Source organism: Vigna angularis, chromosome 2 (genome assembly GCF_016808095.1).
Source record: "Vigna angularis cultivar LongXiaoDou No.4 chromosome 2, ASM1680809v1, whole genome shotgun sequence".
NCBI classification, from domain to species: domain Eukaryota; kingdom Viridiplantae; phylum Streptophyta; class Magnoliopsida; order Fabales; family Fabaceae; genus Vigna; species Vigna angularis.
The window spans coordinates 10,959,916-10,975,893 of record NC_068971.1 but is presented as its reverse complement, the minus strand read 5'-3'; the positions used below and the strand labels follow the sequence as shown (position 1 = coordinate 10,975,893).

Below are 15,978 nucleotides of genomic sequence, written 5' to 3'. Positions count from 1 at the left end.
AATCACGGTTTTCCAAAAATCAGTTTTGAACTTTAAAAAATCACTATGCATATAAATAGTTGACATTTAGGGTATGTGTGGCATTTGAACGAAAAATTGACCAATAATGGCATTTCTTGATTCTAATTTAGAAAATTTGTTTGGGTTCTTCAATTTACCTTTTGTGAAGGAAACAAAGAGAGAAAAATTGAAAAAGTTAGAGGAAGAAGTGGCGCTATTCTGAGGTTCCTTTTAGGTCATTGATTTAGGTGCCAGCTTTTGAGTAATGTGTCCGTTGCAGTGGTTGGTTTGACAAATTTGTTAATGGCAGAAAAAAAAAAGGAAAATGTGAATTAAAAAAATGAATTTTGGGATGAAGTCAAGAGGAAAAAGCTGGTTAGTGATGCCGCAGTTGAAAGCAAAATGTCAAACGCTACGATTCAGATTTTTGGGAACTGAGGTTTGACAGCTCTTTCTCTGCTCCTCGTTCTTAGCGACACTATCTATATACCTTTTTTAATCCCTAACACCTTCAATCATTCATCTTCCACTTTACCCATTTTACGATTCAAGTTTTAATCTTCAACAACATTGCTTCAAAAGGGTACTTTTAAATTCTGCAAAATGAACTGAAAATAGTGTATTTATTTAAAGTAAAGTTGCTTCGTTTATAATGAAATTACAGCATAAGGGTAAAAGTTCCGAAAATGGTTGGTTTATTTATGCAGCTGCACGTTGTAAATGTAAAACTGGGTTAGGAAGAAGACGACGAAAACTCAGTTAAAAATATCTTCTTCTGTCCTGAGCTTGCTTTAATTTCCATCACAAACCAGAACAGTTCACAGCTCAGAGCAAGCAATGACACTACCTACCACAGTTCCTTCTTCTTTCTTGTTTCTTCTTTCTTTCTCGTTTCTTCTTTCTTTCTCTAGCTACCTATTGTTTAACATATCATATGCTATCATATGCTATGTCTGAGACACGTTCACATTAATCTCAAACAAAACTAACATATGCTTAGCAACATATAAATAAAATCAAAGCACACAAAGACGAAGCACTAACCGCCGTGGCTAGTGTTATCCCTCCCAAACACACCCTTCTTTTGCAACCATCCAAAAGCCAAAAGGCATAGAGAATCGTGTTGGAGAGAGGTGGGAAAATGGGAATCCTATACCCACTGTCCAAATCTTCACAACGTTATCTCCTTGTAGCTTTGGCCATCCCATAATGCCATAACATAACCCCTCTTACAAATGGGAATTATTTGACTGGCAAAACAAGCAAACACACACGTACACACTCCACAACAACCTCAGTTTTTTCCCACTTCTCCTCCTTTCTTCTCTTTCCATGATCTGAACAACACCCCTATCATATCTTTTTTTGCTTCTATATCTCACTTTCTACATCCCCTTATGGCTGCTTGTGCTTTGTTCAGTGCTGCCACTAACATTACCGAAGATGGGAATGTTAACAACGCAACTGCAAGTGCTGCTAGTCCTCTCACCAGTGCTTCTAACTCCAGCAACATGAGCAACGACGACCAACACACCCTACATGGCATCGTCCCACAGCCTCATTGTGAGAGGAAAATCGTCAGGAAAAGAATGGCTTCTGAGATGGACCATCTTAACGTTCATCTCACTCCACCACACAACTCTTCTTCCACCACTGATTATCCTAGGTTTCCTCGTCGAAGCTCCACCAACGTCAACATGTCATCCTTAGAAAAAGGGTCCACCACCACCACACCTACGTTAGCCGCAGGTACTTGTAGTAATAATGGCAATAATAATAATACTAGTAATAACTATCATTTTAATAATAGCAACCATAATAGTAGAAGTGGTAATATTTCGTCAAGAGATAACGTTGGCATTCCAAATTACCCCACTGTGGCCGTCACAACCAACTACTCCACTATGTTGCTACCTTCTTCCACCACCATCAATACCTCTGGTGTTGCTCCAAACTACAGTGCTCACCAACACCATCATTTCCAAGGGCTTGTTGAAAGTCAAAGCCAGGACCAGCAGAACCCCGTGCCTGCAGTGTGTGGATTCTCGGGATTACCACTTTTTCCATCTCAAAGCCAAAGGAACCGAGACGACAACAACAACATGAACAACACCGCCACCACCAACCTAAGAACCAGTGGTGGAAATATTGTCGACGTGGTTGCTTCTTCTTCTTCTTCTCCTTCCATGGACGACACTTCGGCCGCCACGAGTGGTTGGATCGATGGTATATTGAAGGATCTCATTCACAGTTCAAACAGTGTTTCGATTCCCCAACTAATCAGCAACGTGAGGGAGATTATATACCCTTGCAACCCCAACCTTGCAACGATTCTTGAATACAGGTTGCGTCTTCTCACTGAGTCCGCCCCACAAAACAAAAGAGGCACAGAAGGGGTGCCTCTTCCACCTTCTGTGTCCTCAGTGAAGCTCGTGAATAATCGTGTGGATGGCATTGTTCCTAATCTGCACTTCACAGATGGATCAGGTGGTCCTGTGGTTGTGAATCAGCACATGTTGTCCAATTGGGGTGTGCCTCCAATCACTCACCACCACGATAGCAACGCCAACAACAACAGCAACACCAACAATAACCCTTCAGTTTCTTTGGTTACTTTGCCTTCACCGCCACCACCACCCCATTATTCACCGCCACAAGAGAAGCAGCCTCACCCTCAAGAGGAAGATCTAGCAGCAACCAGCAGTGCTGAGGTGGCACTCACAAGAAAGAAGAAAGAAGAGTTGCGGGAACAGAAGAAGAAAGACGAGGAGGGTCTGCATCTCCTCACTTTGCTGCTGCAGTGTGCAGAAGCTGTTTCAGCTGAGAATCTAGAAGACGCCAACAAGATGTTGCTAGAGATTTCCCAATTATCAACACCGTTTGGCACATCAGCACAGCGTGTGGCCGCTTATTTCTCGGAAGCCATATCAGCAAGGTTGGTGAGTTCATGTTTGGGGATATATGCCACTTTGCCACACACCCATCAAAGCCACAAGGTGGCATCGGCTTTCCAAGTGTTCAACGGAATCAGTCCTTTCGTGAAGTTCTCACATTTCACAGCAAACCAAGCTATCCAAGAAGCTTTTGAAAGGGAAGAGAGGGTGCACATCATAGATCTGGACATAATGCAAGGGTTGCAGTGGCCTGGTTTGTTCTACATTCTAGCTTCAAGACCTGGTGGAGCCCCTTATGTGAGGCTCACGGGGCTTGGTACTTCCATGGAAGCACTTGAAGCCACGGGTAAACGTTTGTCCGATTTTGCAAACAAACTTGGTCTTCCCTTTGAGTTCTTCCCGGTGGCTGAGAAAGTAGGGAACCTTGACCCTGAGAGGCTCAACGTTAGCAAAACCGAAGCTGTTGCAGTTCACTGGTTGCAACATTCCCTCTATGATGTCACCGGCTCAGACACCAACACCTTGTGGCTCTTGCAGAGGTGGGTGAAGGGTTTTACTCCATTCATTCATTCGATGCATTGCATGGGTTTATGTTACTTCTTGCGTAATTTGCATGATCCGGAGGGAGTTGAAATAAGCTGAGTGGGGTTAGTACATAGGAAACTAGTCATGGTACTTTTCAAGAAAGAAGTCCCCAAAATCCCTTTTTCACCTTTATAGGCTCTAGTACTCACTTTATGTCTCTGCCCTTTTCTTTTCTAAGGAAGATCGGGAATAATGATTATGTCTAGTTTTGAATTACTCTCTGCACATATCTTAATGGGGGAGAAACAAAAAAAAAAGGTAAGAAGAGAACTGTAGAGTGTATATATATATATATATATATATATATAATAAGTTTTGAAAGAAGGGGTGATGGGTCTAGTGTGTTTATTATTACTTACATTGTCGCTATGTAGTTTCTGGAGTTTGAAGGCCAGATAGTGGAAAGATCAAGAAAAAGCTATTACTTTTAAGTACCTATCGTAAAAGTTACTGGATATAGTAATTCTGAATTGAACTTGTGTGCAAATGTAAAGACACTTTACACTGCATTTGTTGCATGGACTTGTGTAATGCAGGCTGGCACCTAAAGTGGTGACTGTGGTAGAGCAAGACCTAAGCAACAGTGGTTCATTCTTGGGGAGGTTTGTGGAAGCCATACACTACTACTCGGCGTTGTTTGACTCTCTTGGGTCTAGCTATGGGGAGGAGAGCGAAGAGAGGCATGTGGTGGAACAACAGCTATTGTCTAGGGAGATTCGAAATGTGCTAGCTGTTGGAGGGCCATCAAGAACTGGGGAGCCAAAGTTTCACAACTGGAGGGAGAAGTTTCAGCAGTGTGGATTTAGAGGTATATCTCTAGCTGGTAATGCTGCAACTCAAGCTAGTCTACTCCTTGGTATGTTCCCATCAGAGGGTTATACCTTGGTGGAGGACAATGGCATCCTTAAACTTGGTTGGAAGGACCTTTGCTTGCTCACTGCTTCAGCTTGGAGACCTCCATTCCATAGTGGCACTGCCATTACACATCACAACTAGGCTCATTCTAATAATCCTATGTAGCATCCATCTTAGGTGATCCCAAAGCATGTGATTTTTCTTGCCTACTGTGTACCCACTTCAGCAGTAACGTAAAAAAAAGATGATGTAGCTAAAATAGGAAAGAATGATGACTAAATGGTTGAAGGGGTACCCCACTATTGACATAAAGCGAGAAAGTTCTCTTGCTCGGGGAGCACTTGAGAGTTTTTCTGATAGTATTTTATTAAGAGAACTTATGAGGATGTTACTATTATATTCTGATTTTAATGGTTAGCCCCAATGAGTGAGTTGGTTGGTTGTTTGCTGCTGGTTTTCGAGTATTACCTGCACTTTACTACTAATGTAAAATTTTGTTACCTCAAATTGATCTGACCATTGTTGGTTGTTCAGTTGGGTTTGTAGCAGTGACTTCTTGAATGGCTTCTCAACCGCATGATATAGCACGAAGGGAAAGCATATTCTAAATTTGGATACTTTCATTTTTCTTTTTTCAAGGAGCACTGTTAAAAGAGATCCATGCCGTAAAAGACAAAGTCACTGTAGAAGAATCCACCTTCATTACTTCTGTTAGGAACATTCAATGGTCTTTTTTGTAAACACTTTGTGCTTTTCTTTCTTATTTATGGCACAATCTTTTGTTTGAGGAAAAGGAAAATCAGAAGCTGCACATTCTAAAGTGACATGGCACTTCGGGAAAACATTGCAATCTTCAAAATAATGTATTTTATGCATTAGATTTTACTAAACCACTCCTGAAAACAAGCGGTGAACTTTAATTGCTTTGGATAGCACTACGATGTTTTTTAAATTAAAGACAATTATACTTTGAAATCTATCGCATTCGTGTAAATTTTATCAAACTTTTGATGTGTTATTAATCCATTTGGGTTTCTGAAATAATACGTCATGCTATTGAAAGTGAATGATGAAGTTCCATTATTACATGGAATAGTTTTTTTTTTTTTTCTAGTATGATGTGAATTCAGCTCGATTATTTATATATTACTTTCTTCAGTTACGAAGAGGGTAAAGACGAAATACTCCATTAAATTTGAAGTTTGAGCCCGATAACAATTAATTAAGAAAAGCCTTTAAGCAAAACTGTTCTCGAGGTCTACTATTTTTTTAATATTCAAGAAAGTGGTAAAAAGTTAGAAATCTAAAATAACTTAAAATAATGCATACACTAATCTCGAATCCATACCTAACCTTGTTATCCCTAAATAAGTGTCTTCTACACTTCAAAACGAACTGTTTTTAGGTGATCTTATCAATAACACATTTCAATAGTTTGTACGAGATTAAACATAAAATATGTTCCTTTGGGCCGAACAAGAGTATTTCCATTGGAAACTTTTTAAAATAATTCATTATAAATACAAACATTATTTGAAGGTGAATTTCACAAATGAGTTTTTTACAATTAAAAAATAAATTATCATATAAACCAATCCTTTTAACTCTTGAAAACCCATATTTATGAAATTTAGTGAGTAAGAAAGTCCTAAAAAATGCTCTAACAAAGCATATTTTACGGAGGTTGTCTAGAGTATTGGCGGAAACTATAGACAATGTCAATCAATCTCATTGTCTCAACGTATATTCAGAGTGCAATGTACCACACTTCTCGATCTTGGATACTACTGTCTACGAAAAGCACGTTTCACTGATACAGCAAACAATAATGAATTGCAAAGAAGAGTAGTTACAGTTAAAGTATTGCTAGAGGACAAAATTGTTACTTTTTCTTTTATAGAACTGTTGGACAACATTCTTGTCATCGAATAGAAAAAACATGGGGCAAATTATGAAGCAAAGAACTAGAACGAATAGCTCTACCTGTTTCACAGCTACGAATAATTTACATCATGTAGAATAATAAAATCTTGAAACAAACAATTACTGTCTTTATATTGAGTTATTTTTCATGGACCAGCCTTGCTCATGTATAAATCTTCATAGTGCCCACCAGCACAGTGGGGGAAAACCTCAACACCAATTAGCTATCTCGAAAACAGTGAGGCTACTCAGATTTCTTGATCCTTTTGCCAGAAATGCAGGGAAGTTTCCAGGTTCCTTATTGACTGATTAATTTTATAATTGGTGTGTCAATCTCATCACCACCATTGCTTCTTTTCCACAAAACCCCTTTGAAAACTAGATCACAAAATTGAGCACCCAAAGCACAGGCATCCTCTTGTTTCTTAAGAGCTCAACCCTACAACTTCCAAAACATGCAAGCTTACATAGGAACCATAACCTATTATGAATTTACATTGCATTCACTTAAAAGCTGATCCTCTTTGTTCAGAAACTTCTTCCAATAGCTCTTATACTGTGGAATTCCCAGATCAAGCCAAGGTTTCATGTTCCCATTATAGTGTAGCACCGGAGCTGTCTTAATGGACTGAGACTCAATGGTATAATTATGACCTAGTCCAGACACAACCCACTTATCCAGTGGATGTATTCTATTCTCAAAGGCGAGCAAGCTTGCCCGCCATGCAATACCTTCAGCAGATCCTTCTTTCACGGTCAACTACAAAAGGAAATAGAAGATCAGAAAATGTAAACAGCCCAAAATATGCACGACATAAACTTTCTTAAAATTAACTTCCATCTAACTTTTTTCCATTGGTCATAAACTATCAAAAGGCTCTCCTATGTTAAAGACTAATCAAAACTTGATAGGCCCAATTGATCGATAGTGTGGGCAGGGCTTGTTCGAATTTGGGCTAGCTGCAATAAGTCAGGCCGAAATAAGTTTAGCCCAGACAACACATTTTATTGGTTTACTGGGGCAAAATCCATGAAGCTTGGCCCCAAATTTGACACTCATTGCCAACTATATTCAACTAGACTATCTCAATACTGTTATTTCCAACGATAGTGTTTTCTGTAAAGATGTATTTTAATTGTAGATAAATTAATTTACTTACCTCTTTTATCAACTTTTTGTAAGTTTGAGTCAGACCAAGTTCTCTCCACCTCCCCAGGTCAATTATGTTCAACCCCGACATCCATGCACAGGAACTGTGGCTGAAACCTTTCTCGCCCAGATAACTTCTCAGTTGACCCAGCTTTACTGAGCAGAACTGCTCTGCACCATTAACTTTATCTCCCAAGTCTATGTTCCACAAAGCAGATAAGTCTTGCTGGATAACAACATCATCATCCAGAACCACAACTTTCTTCAAATTGCTGAATAAATCAGGAAGTAAGTAGTGGGAATCAGAAAAAATTGAAAGGTATTCCGTTCTAATCTGGTTCGTGGATGGATTATCATAACCACGAAATGAAACCCAGAACTCCTCAGGCAAGGATAGAGGCAATGGATTTTCCATTTGGCTGTCCTGCTCAACATTCACCACTTGAACAGCAGCTTTTTTAAACTGGTTCCTCAAGAACCAGAGCTTCATTGCATAATAGTTTTCTCTATCAGTCAACACATGAAAAACCTGATTCAAACTTTCCTGAAACAACGTGCAGCCACAAGTAAAATTATTATTATAGTCGCTAATATTCAACCTTTATCAAATACAGGACTAGAAGTATAACATACTTTTGCATGAAATACAGTGGAGTTGATTACTACTGAAGCTGCAAGCACATTATTAGAGAAAATAACATAATGCTGCAAGGAAGAATCAGTAAACTTCTCTTCGTTAGCTTTTTCGTCGTATTGTGGGGATTTGAAATATTCTACAGTTAGTTTCAGTGACAGGCAGTGAAGACTCTTCGGCATTGTCAGCACATTAAGTTTATACAAGAATGCACTCTGTTTCATGTGGAACTTGGCTTCATCCTCGGTCAAATCAAATATTTGTCTCAATTTCTTGTCCACATTGGTGCATTCCACAGGGACTGATTTTATTCTGCTTATTGTATTTTCCATCTTCTTTGAATAACTCTCAGCCCTGTAATATAATATTGATACAATGTAAAGTTTCTAGCACATTTATAGCATTTTAAAAGTGAAAACAAAGAGACGCAGGTATAGTCAGTCCTGGTTACGAGATGTAATAAAACTATTCATATGCTTAAACCTAAGATGAGATCTTTGCTTTTGGAAGTTAGTTCAAGAAAATCTCATTCACCGAGTGGTAACTAGTTAATCCTTTCTGCCCCCGAATTCCTCTGAATAAAAGTTGAATCAGCACATGAAAAAATGAGCAACTGCATTGTTTGCTTCAAGCTCAAAGGCTTTTGCATGAGGGTGTGCTAAGAGATAATAAACCAATCAAGTGTCTACACCTAATACCTTTAGCTTTCAAGGGAGTTGATTCGTGACAATCCTGAAAGGTAAGAATGACAGCAATAGCTTTTGGTTCGAGGTAAAGCAACATAGTAAATCCAAAGATAAAACAAAGTCGAGACAAGAAAGAAAGATAAGGCTATGCTTCGGGGAATAATGTATAGACCAATGATTGTCTAGGGAACCAGGAATGTTGGAACTACTTTAAGGATTGTCTAGAAATGTGAAAATCTGGATTAAAAAACTACCGAAAACCTGATCAGCAAGCAGATATCAAAACAGAAATTAATTATTTTTTATAAGACTACTTGATTGAGGATGAGATTTTTCCTAATTGCAACTATGAAATTCCAATAACAGTTCAAACAGAACGCAACTCAGACAAGTAAACTTTTGGCCAAAGGATAAATAATACGAATATATCAGCTTACACTGGTGGAAGATCAGCATCTGAGGTAGATTCACTAAGCATGTGCTCCATCTCTTGTATATTCTGTTTCAGTTGGCGAGACAATTTATCTTTTGCTGGGAGTTTTGCAATGCTAGGATAATAAGCTCTAGTCACAAATAGTTGGTCTTTCAATTTCTTAATCAGAGTCTCTTTCATTTCTTGTCTATGTTCTTGTTGCCATAGGCAATAACTACCAAATGTGATCTGACACGAATTTCTGTCTTCATTGGTAGAGCTTGTTTTTGGGTGGGTGGCCTGTTCAATATGATCACTGCTAGGATTCTGTTGCAGAACTTAATCGGTGTAAGTTCTTATATGAATGACAATATATAAAATAACTTACAAAAAACTTAGCTGGGGAATAATAATGTGTGCAAGTTATATAACTTTATGTTATACTATGAATACTACCTTTGGACTCGAACATAAGAAAAATTAATTACTTTCACACTAATTAAGAATAATAGTTAGGTTCATTTATTATTCGTGTATCTATACAATAAAAAGGTACTTTTACTAAATGACCTTCTAATATTTAGTGGGGATAGTGCTTAGGTTTATAACTGATGGTGTTTTTGAAAAATTAGCATCAAATAGGATTGAGGTCGTTGAAATTTACTTATATTTAAGTTCACCAAAAACATTACCTTTATTTTTACTTATATTTACAAAGCTTGGTAGTGTTATTGGTCTAAGCTTGTATTGGTTGGATCATATTGGTGGATGGCCTATATTATTATTAGCATTGTACCAATCTGATCAATTAATAATCATTGGAAGATATAGTTTCAACATGGTGCGAGCAAAGCATTCACTTTCCATCATGACCTTTCCTCCCTTCCATTGAGCAGAATAGATTTCCCCCACATCTGAAACTCTTTCTTGTATGCCATCATGCCTTTCTCATCAAATATTTTCCCTTTTACAATCTTCTTCCCATAACAGCTGCAAGAAGACCCTGTCTATGTTTTCTGCTTCTGGTTTTACTACTTAAGGTAGTGTTAGATGGCATGACTTTGTCCATATTATCTTAGGTCTTAGTATGCTATAATGTTATTGGATCAGCATCGTACCAGACACACTAGATAGTATAATTGGGACCTGGATCAATATTATGAAGTGAACTATTGAGTGCTATTAGTTGGTTAATGTGTTAAATAGAAGTTTCAACCAATTACAGTAATATATGCGTACATTTGAGGTTGGAGGTGATTGCAGAACATCATTAGGTGGCACCTTAGAACCTGAAAATCATTTAAGATTAAAAGCATAAAAAGGAGGGAAATGAGATACAAGAAGGTATCATGGGATGTGGGTAGTCTTATCAATGGCAGTAGAACAACCTCTTTGTTTACCATCACTGGCAGTCTTATCAATGGTGTTAGCAGAACCACCTCTTTGTTTATCATCACTGGCAGTCCTATCAATGGTCTCAGTAGAACCAACTCTTTGTTTATCATCACTGGCAGTCTTATCAATGTTGTCAGTAGAACCACCTCTTTGTTTATTATCACTGGCAGTTTTATCTATGGTGTTATTCTTGCCTTCATGAGCATATTGCTCGAGGACATCCTGTCATGAGATTATTATCGAAAATTAATGATATTGCCAAAAATATTCAACAGCCCCCACCCACTTATTCTTGTCCTCCTTGCTCTTATCATTTTTTATCTAACAACTTAGACAAATCAGTACATTTAAGCCCCCAAAATACAAAAGAATTCTAATCCATTGATAAACGTGTCATGTTGAAACGGAACAAAGAGTTTAGGATATTGAAGGAAACTCGAGGAAGGAATTAATAACACTAAACGCATAATAATTCTTCTAATTCTGTGGACATCCAAAAATGAGTGCCTCACCATCTGGGTAATCCTTTGATTCTTCTATGTTGAGTATACGTCAGATAAAAAAGTCACACACTAAATCCTTATTCAGACATAAAGACACCATATAAAATTTAAAATTTAAATCCCCATAATAAAGAAAATAGAAAATTAACTAGTTTTGATCTTTGACAAGAAGTAAAAAAGTCACCAGGTCACTGGGTATAACCCATCAACCATTAGGACCTATCTAGGAAGGAGTCGACTATAGCTGTCTGGAATGGCAATTATAACACATAAGAAAAGACACAACAAAAGAAAATTAAAAAATACAGATTACAAAGAGAAGAGCATTCTCTTGCTATATTACTGAATCTCATAATCATATTAGGAATGCATGTTCAATAATACATACTATTTATACACGCAGTAGTCTAGTATTATCATTTATATCAGATTAAATTATATGCATTATGTCTACTAAGTCTATGAGATAATAATATGTAAATTAAAATATTTTATTATATTCTCCACCACTTGGTCACGTTCAAAGAATGAACTTTGCAAGTTAAGTCTTTCGTTATCAAATAATCATAAAAATAGAAAGGTAGCTGCACTAACATCCGTGGTTCCAGCCACTGGCTATGGAAATCCAAAGACAGCACAGTATCATAACACAAAATATATCAAAATCACAACCTTAACTGTAATTGTTAGAAAGGAAGGGAGAATTCTTAGAACCCAACGTTTGACAGAGCAATGATAGCATAAAGTAAACTGAAGTGTGGTCTGCAAATAACTAAGATATTGGGTTTGCTTGGAAAATCTTCAATATAAAGATTTTTAGGACAGAAAAAAAAAAAGAAAAATCAAATTAGCTTTTCCATAAATTAAAATTAGTTTATGTACAAGTTAAATTGTAGAAGATATTTAACTTAGTTTCTTCAAAATCTTATGTTTTAATTCATAGCTAAGTTAATTTCAACTTTTTGAGAAGCTAATATCATTTTTCCTTCTTATTTTTCTCTCATAAAGGTGTTTATGGACAAGTTTCTCCAAATAGGACTACAGTACACAAAAAGAACTAAAATACAAGAGCAATCTGTCTTATTAAACAAAAAGAAAAGCAAAATGAAAGCTACCAATACGTCAAAAGGAAAAAAAAGTGGAGTTGAACAAGATACAAACTTTTAAATATAAATGTGGCAAATAACTATAGCTTAACTGTTGTAAGTTGTATGGCAAGTTTAAAACTAAAATCACTAGATCTTTTGGGCACTGGTTCTTGCATTATAAGATGTTCACTTTTTTATGTATCTATTTGGGGATTTTGGTTAACATTGGATGTGTCCTACTTTGGAACAATTTCTAATGGTTAGGTACAAAGGCTTCAGAAAAATGGAAGTAGCACATATCTTAGGGTAATGCAAAGTTCATGCAGTTCTTTAATACATTTAGTTAGTTAGGATCGGATTATTTTATGCCTCTCAACCATGGGATGGTAAAGAATGCATGGTATTCTTCTAAAATGCCATGTAAAAAATACTTACCTTGGCTTTTATAATGTATTTTTCTTTTTCTGTTCCTGGGAATTCTTATCCTTCTCTTTTGTATGAACTTTTCATCACTTTTTCATTCTAATGAATTTATTTATATACTAAAATCATAATAAAAACAAAAATCCTCAACAACTTACATGGAGGGAACATTAAGATTGAAATGGAACCAGAAACCTTATAATGATGACAGTTACAGAAACATGATTGACCCTCCATCTTTTTGGTTCAAAGTTTATGAGAGGGGGGATTTTAATGAAGAGAATGGGGTTGGAAACTATTAATTTACATACCCTTTAGACTAAAACAAAACCATTGAGCTTAAAAAGGATAACTTGGTCAGCACAATTCACAAAACTTTAAGCATTGTTTCCACTTTCCAACCTCCCCCACATTAGACGGGTTAGACTGGTTGCAAAATCAAATAAGGGGTTTATTTATCTTCTTATTTCCCCTCCCTCCCTTGCATTCCCTCCCACCAAGAACTGTTCAGTTTTCTTTTCAATTACAGTTGGCAGGATTAAACATACACATTTTCCTTCTACAATTAAAAGATATGACAGAATTAACAATTAATAGCAAAAAAAATTTATCAACAAGAAATGCCGAATTTAACGAACACAGTATTATAGAGTACCTTTGGAAGAGTAGGTTCAAACTTTGTTATCAATTCCTTCACATGACTTGATTGTTCTCCCTGCAAAAGAAATTTACAAGGCAACATGAATTTGATGTTTGGGGGCATAAGATTTAACTTTTTGAATGTTTGTATCATAAGTTATATCAGATTTGTGCACCAGTTATACGTTCCTTTTGCACTTCATTACTAATCACTGTTTTATGCATGTATACTGATTACTGATATACTATTTAATGAACGAATTACTTACTCTTTTTTTGTTTGCTTTGAGAATATCACATCAATAATAGTGCACATCAATTTAAAATAAGAAAAGTATTCAATCATCTCAAACTTAAGAAAAAGTAACTTATGTCATTAGTTTTTCTGCAATTGTGGTGACAACTGTAAGTTGCCCACAACTAAATTAGTGAGGTTATGATCAACAATATTCTAAGGTTAACTAATTACTGATACACTATTTTTTCGTGTACAACGTTAAGCACCAAGGTTTCCTGATTACTGATACACTATTAAATGGTTGAATTTATTGATCATTTTCTCTGTTTTGAGAATATCCTGCCAACAATTGAGCACGCCAATTAAAAATTTGAAAAAGTATTCACTCATTTGACAGCTTAAAAATAGAACTTACACTGGAACTTCTATCTATTTCAGCAATTTGTCATAACTGTAACTAGACCACAACTTAATCAGTGAGGTTACTATGACCAACACTATACCACCTAAGAATGCTAGAACAAATGGATGGGTGTACCAATAAGGTGTAAACCACCATACCTCAGACTCATTATGACCAACATCATGTCTATCATAACTTTCAAGACTTTTCTGATTCTGATTTGAAAAACAACAGACGTGAATGGAGAACAAAAAAAAAGAGACATCAGTACAGTGAACACCAACATGGAAAAATTGTAACAATTCACAGATACTATTGTTGAATTGAAAGCTTACTGAAGGAGAATTCTTCTGTTCATATACATATCCTGCAAAATAGCAATGATAAATGAATACCAGGTTAAGGAAAAACAAAAAAACAAAAGAAATCAAGTCAAGGCACAAGACCTTCGATCAGAAGAGCAAATTCGACTACAAATAAAAGTGCATTTATGACCACTAACAATAAGTTCACATAAACTTTTCTGGTAAATGCATGTAAATATATCCAAAGCACGGTACATGAATGTTAGAATTCCATTATAGTAGAGATACAAAACTATACAGAAAAATGCTATTTGCGAAAAAAGTGAAATGCAGATTATTCACTAACTCGATTGAATGGAGTTACTTCATTCATAATTGCAGTCACATCTCTAAAAAAATAAAAACAAACCATTGATTGAAACATACGTCCTGTGCTCCGAGGTTTTCATGATCCAATTATACGTACATTTAACCTTTCCGTCGTAAACACGATTCTACTATGTTTATGCCTATTAGGACAACAATTAGATGCATTTTCTTACATGCTGTTTTACAAACAGAGAGGTCCACAACACAAATGCATTATGACAGTTAACGCCAATCTTTATTACACAGTTTAAATTGAAACTCTCCTTAGCACTGTACTTAAGTTCCATCCACCTTATCATTATTATTATTTTCACTATAAAAGCAAAACGAACATACAGATCTTTCATTGAATGCAAAAGAGTTCCGAGCTTGAAGTAAGGATGGAAATAAAACTCAATTCATTGATTAAAAACAAGCGGCGATTCGGCGACGCCGTTTCTTGCGCTGTGACTGAAGCGTTTAGATCTAGAGCGTACTGCAGTGTGGCGAACGAGGAAGAGAGCGAAGAGAGAAATAGGAGGCTTAATTGGCGCGGATCTGGCGCGAAAGGAAAATGTGGAATAACGGAAGAGCGTTAATAGAGAGGAGAGAGATCTCGGCGAGATCGTACCGGAAGAGTGGAAGCCGTTGTGGAGACCAAGCAAGAAGACGAGAGGAACGAGCATGGAGAGAATGACGAGACCGAGCACCGCAATCACGAGCCCTCTCCACCGTCGTTTCGCGGGGACGCCGTACGACGGAACCGCGCCCAAACCACCGCTCTTCATCGGAGTTTGTTTTTTTATCTTCCTCTTTCTTCTCTCACACTATCTGTGGAGATGATATACCCCCTTTCTCTCTCTGTTTCTTTCCCTCTCACTCTACTTCTCTCGCTTTTCAGTTTTTTTTTTTAATTTTTAATTGTTTCTCATTTTGTGATATTCCGGTTCGCTTTTCGCGAGCGTATTATTGGACTCCAGTAATACCTTTATTTTTTTGTATAAAATGGTTTTTGCTGTATTTTAATATTTCTCAACCGCCGACTGAGGAGTTAGTTTTATTTTTCAGTAGCATTTTTCGCTCCTCTACATGCTTCCATTGGTGGGCTGGCGCGAGCCTCGGTCCTTGCCCTACGATTGGATAGTGAGATTTGGAAAGATAGATTTAATGGCGGGTTAAGTTGTTAGATTACCGGCTGTGGTAGGTATTCGGTAAAACTGTTAGGAAATTGCAGCGAGTGAAGACAGGTGGAATAATTTGAAATTCGTGTGTATCAGATCTTTTTATTAAATTTAGAGTTTATCTTTCGGATATGTTCCATGTGAATATTTTAGACCATCAATTACTTCAAAATCATCTAATAATTTTATTATATACAACAATTTATAATTAGATGGTAATAATATATTTATATTTTATATACAGCTTGACAAAAACAAAATATAGCTATAAAGTTAAAAATTTGAGATAATGTACAGCATTTTATACTAAACATGA

The 15,978-nt window shown here is 36.7% G+C and overlaps 2 protein-coding genes across 6 annotated transcripts; one reads left to right on the top strand and one right to left on the bottom strand.

The window, feature by feature from the left end:
* The first annotated feature begins 896 nt into the window (after nt 1–896).
* LOC108329464 (protein SCARECROW) lies at nt 897–5,290 on the top strand. Of its 2 annotated transcripts, XM_017563675.2 has the most exons (3): nt 897–3,433; nt 4,016–4,287; nt 4,869–5,290. In XM_017563675.2, exons 1-3 carry the CDS (start codon nt 1,398–1,400, stop codon nt 4,892–4,894), a joined length of 2,334 nt encoding a protein of 777 aa, XP_017419164.1. In that variant the 5' UTR covers nt 897–1,397; the 3' UTR covers nt 4,895–5,290. The 2 variants fall into 2 exon arrangements, with proteins under 2 accessions (XP_017419164.1, XP_017419163.1); XM_017563674.2 differs by lacking the exon at nt 4,869–5,290 and having other exon boundaries at nt 898–3,433; nt 4,016–4,780.
* A 907-nt stretch (nt 5,291–6,197) lies between these two features.
* Nucleotides 6,198–15,395, bottom strand: LOC108327261 (probable galacturonosyltransferase 7). Of its 4 annotated transcripts, XM_052872893.1 has the most exons (10): nt 15,113–15,395; nt 14,164–14,195; nt 13,987–14,043; nt 13,204–13,263; nt 10,528–10,756; nt 10,379–10,428; nt 9,165–9,466; nt 8,041–8,395; nt 7,418–7,951; nt 6,198–7,017 (listed from the first exon to the last, which is right to left on the bottom strand). In XM_052872893.1, exons 1-10 carry the CDS (start codon nt 15,267–15,269, stop codon nt 6,742–6,744), a joined length of 2,052 nt encoding a protein of 683 aa, XP_052728853.1. In that variant the 5' UTR covers nt 15,270–15,395; the 3' UTR covers nt 6,198–6,741. The 4 variants fall into 4 exon arrangements, with proteins under 4 accessions (XP_052728853.1, XP_052728854.1, XP_052728855.1 ...); XM_052872894.1 differs by lacking the exon at nt 13,987–14,043 and having other exon boundaries at nt 15,113–15,394; XM_052872895.1 differs by lacking the exons at nt 10,379–10,428; nt 10,528–10,756.
* Between the last annotated feature and the right edge of the window lie 583 nt (nt 15,396–15,978).

What these genes read in the sequence shown, in the direction of transcription:
- LOC108329464 (XM_017563674.2), top strand. Translation starts at nt 1,398, where the DNA reads ATGGCTGCTTGTGCTTTGTTCAGTGCTGCCACTAACATTACCGAAGAT. An exon ending in ACCTTGTGGCTCTTGCAGAG is followed by an intron (nt 3,434 to 4,015) that starts GTGGGTGAAGGG and finishes TGTGTAATGCAG; the next exon opens with GCTGGCACCTAAAGTGGTGA.
- LOC108327261 (XM_052872893.1), bottom strand. Translation starts at nt 15,269, where the DNA reads ATGAAGAGCGGTGGTTTGGGCGCGGTTCCGTCGTACGGCGTCCCCGCG. An exon ending in AACAGAAGAATTCTCCTTCA is followed by an intron (nt 14,044 to 14,163) that starts GTAAGCTTTCAA and finishes TTTTCAAATCAG; the next exon opens with AATCAGAAAAGTCTTGAAAG. An exon ending in GATGCTGATCTTCCACCAGT is followed by an intron (nt 8,396 to 9,164) that starts GTAAGCTGATAT and finishes ATTATATTACAG; the next exon opens with GGCTGAGAGTTATTCAAAGA.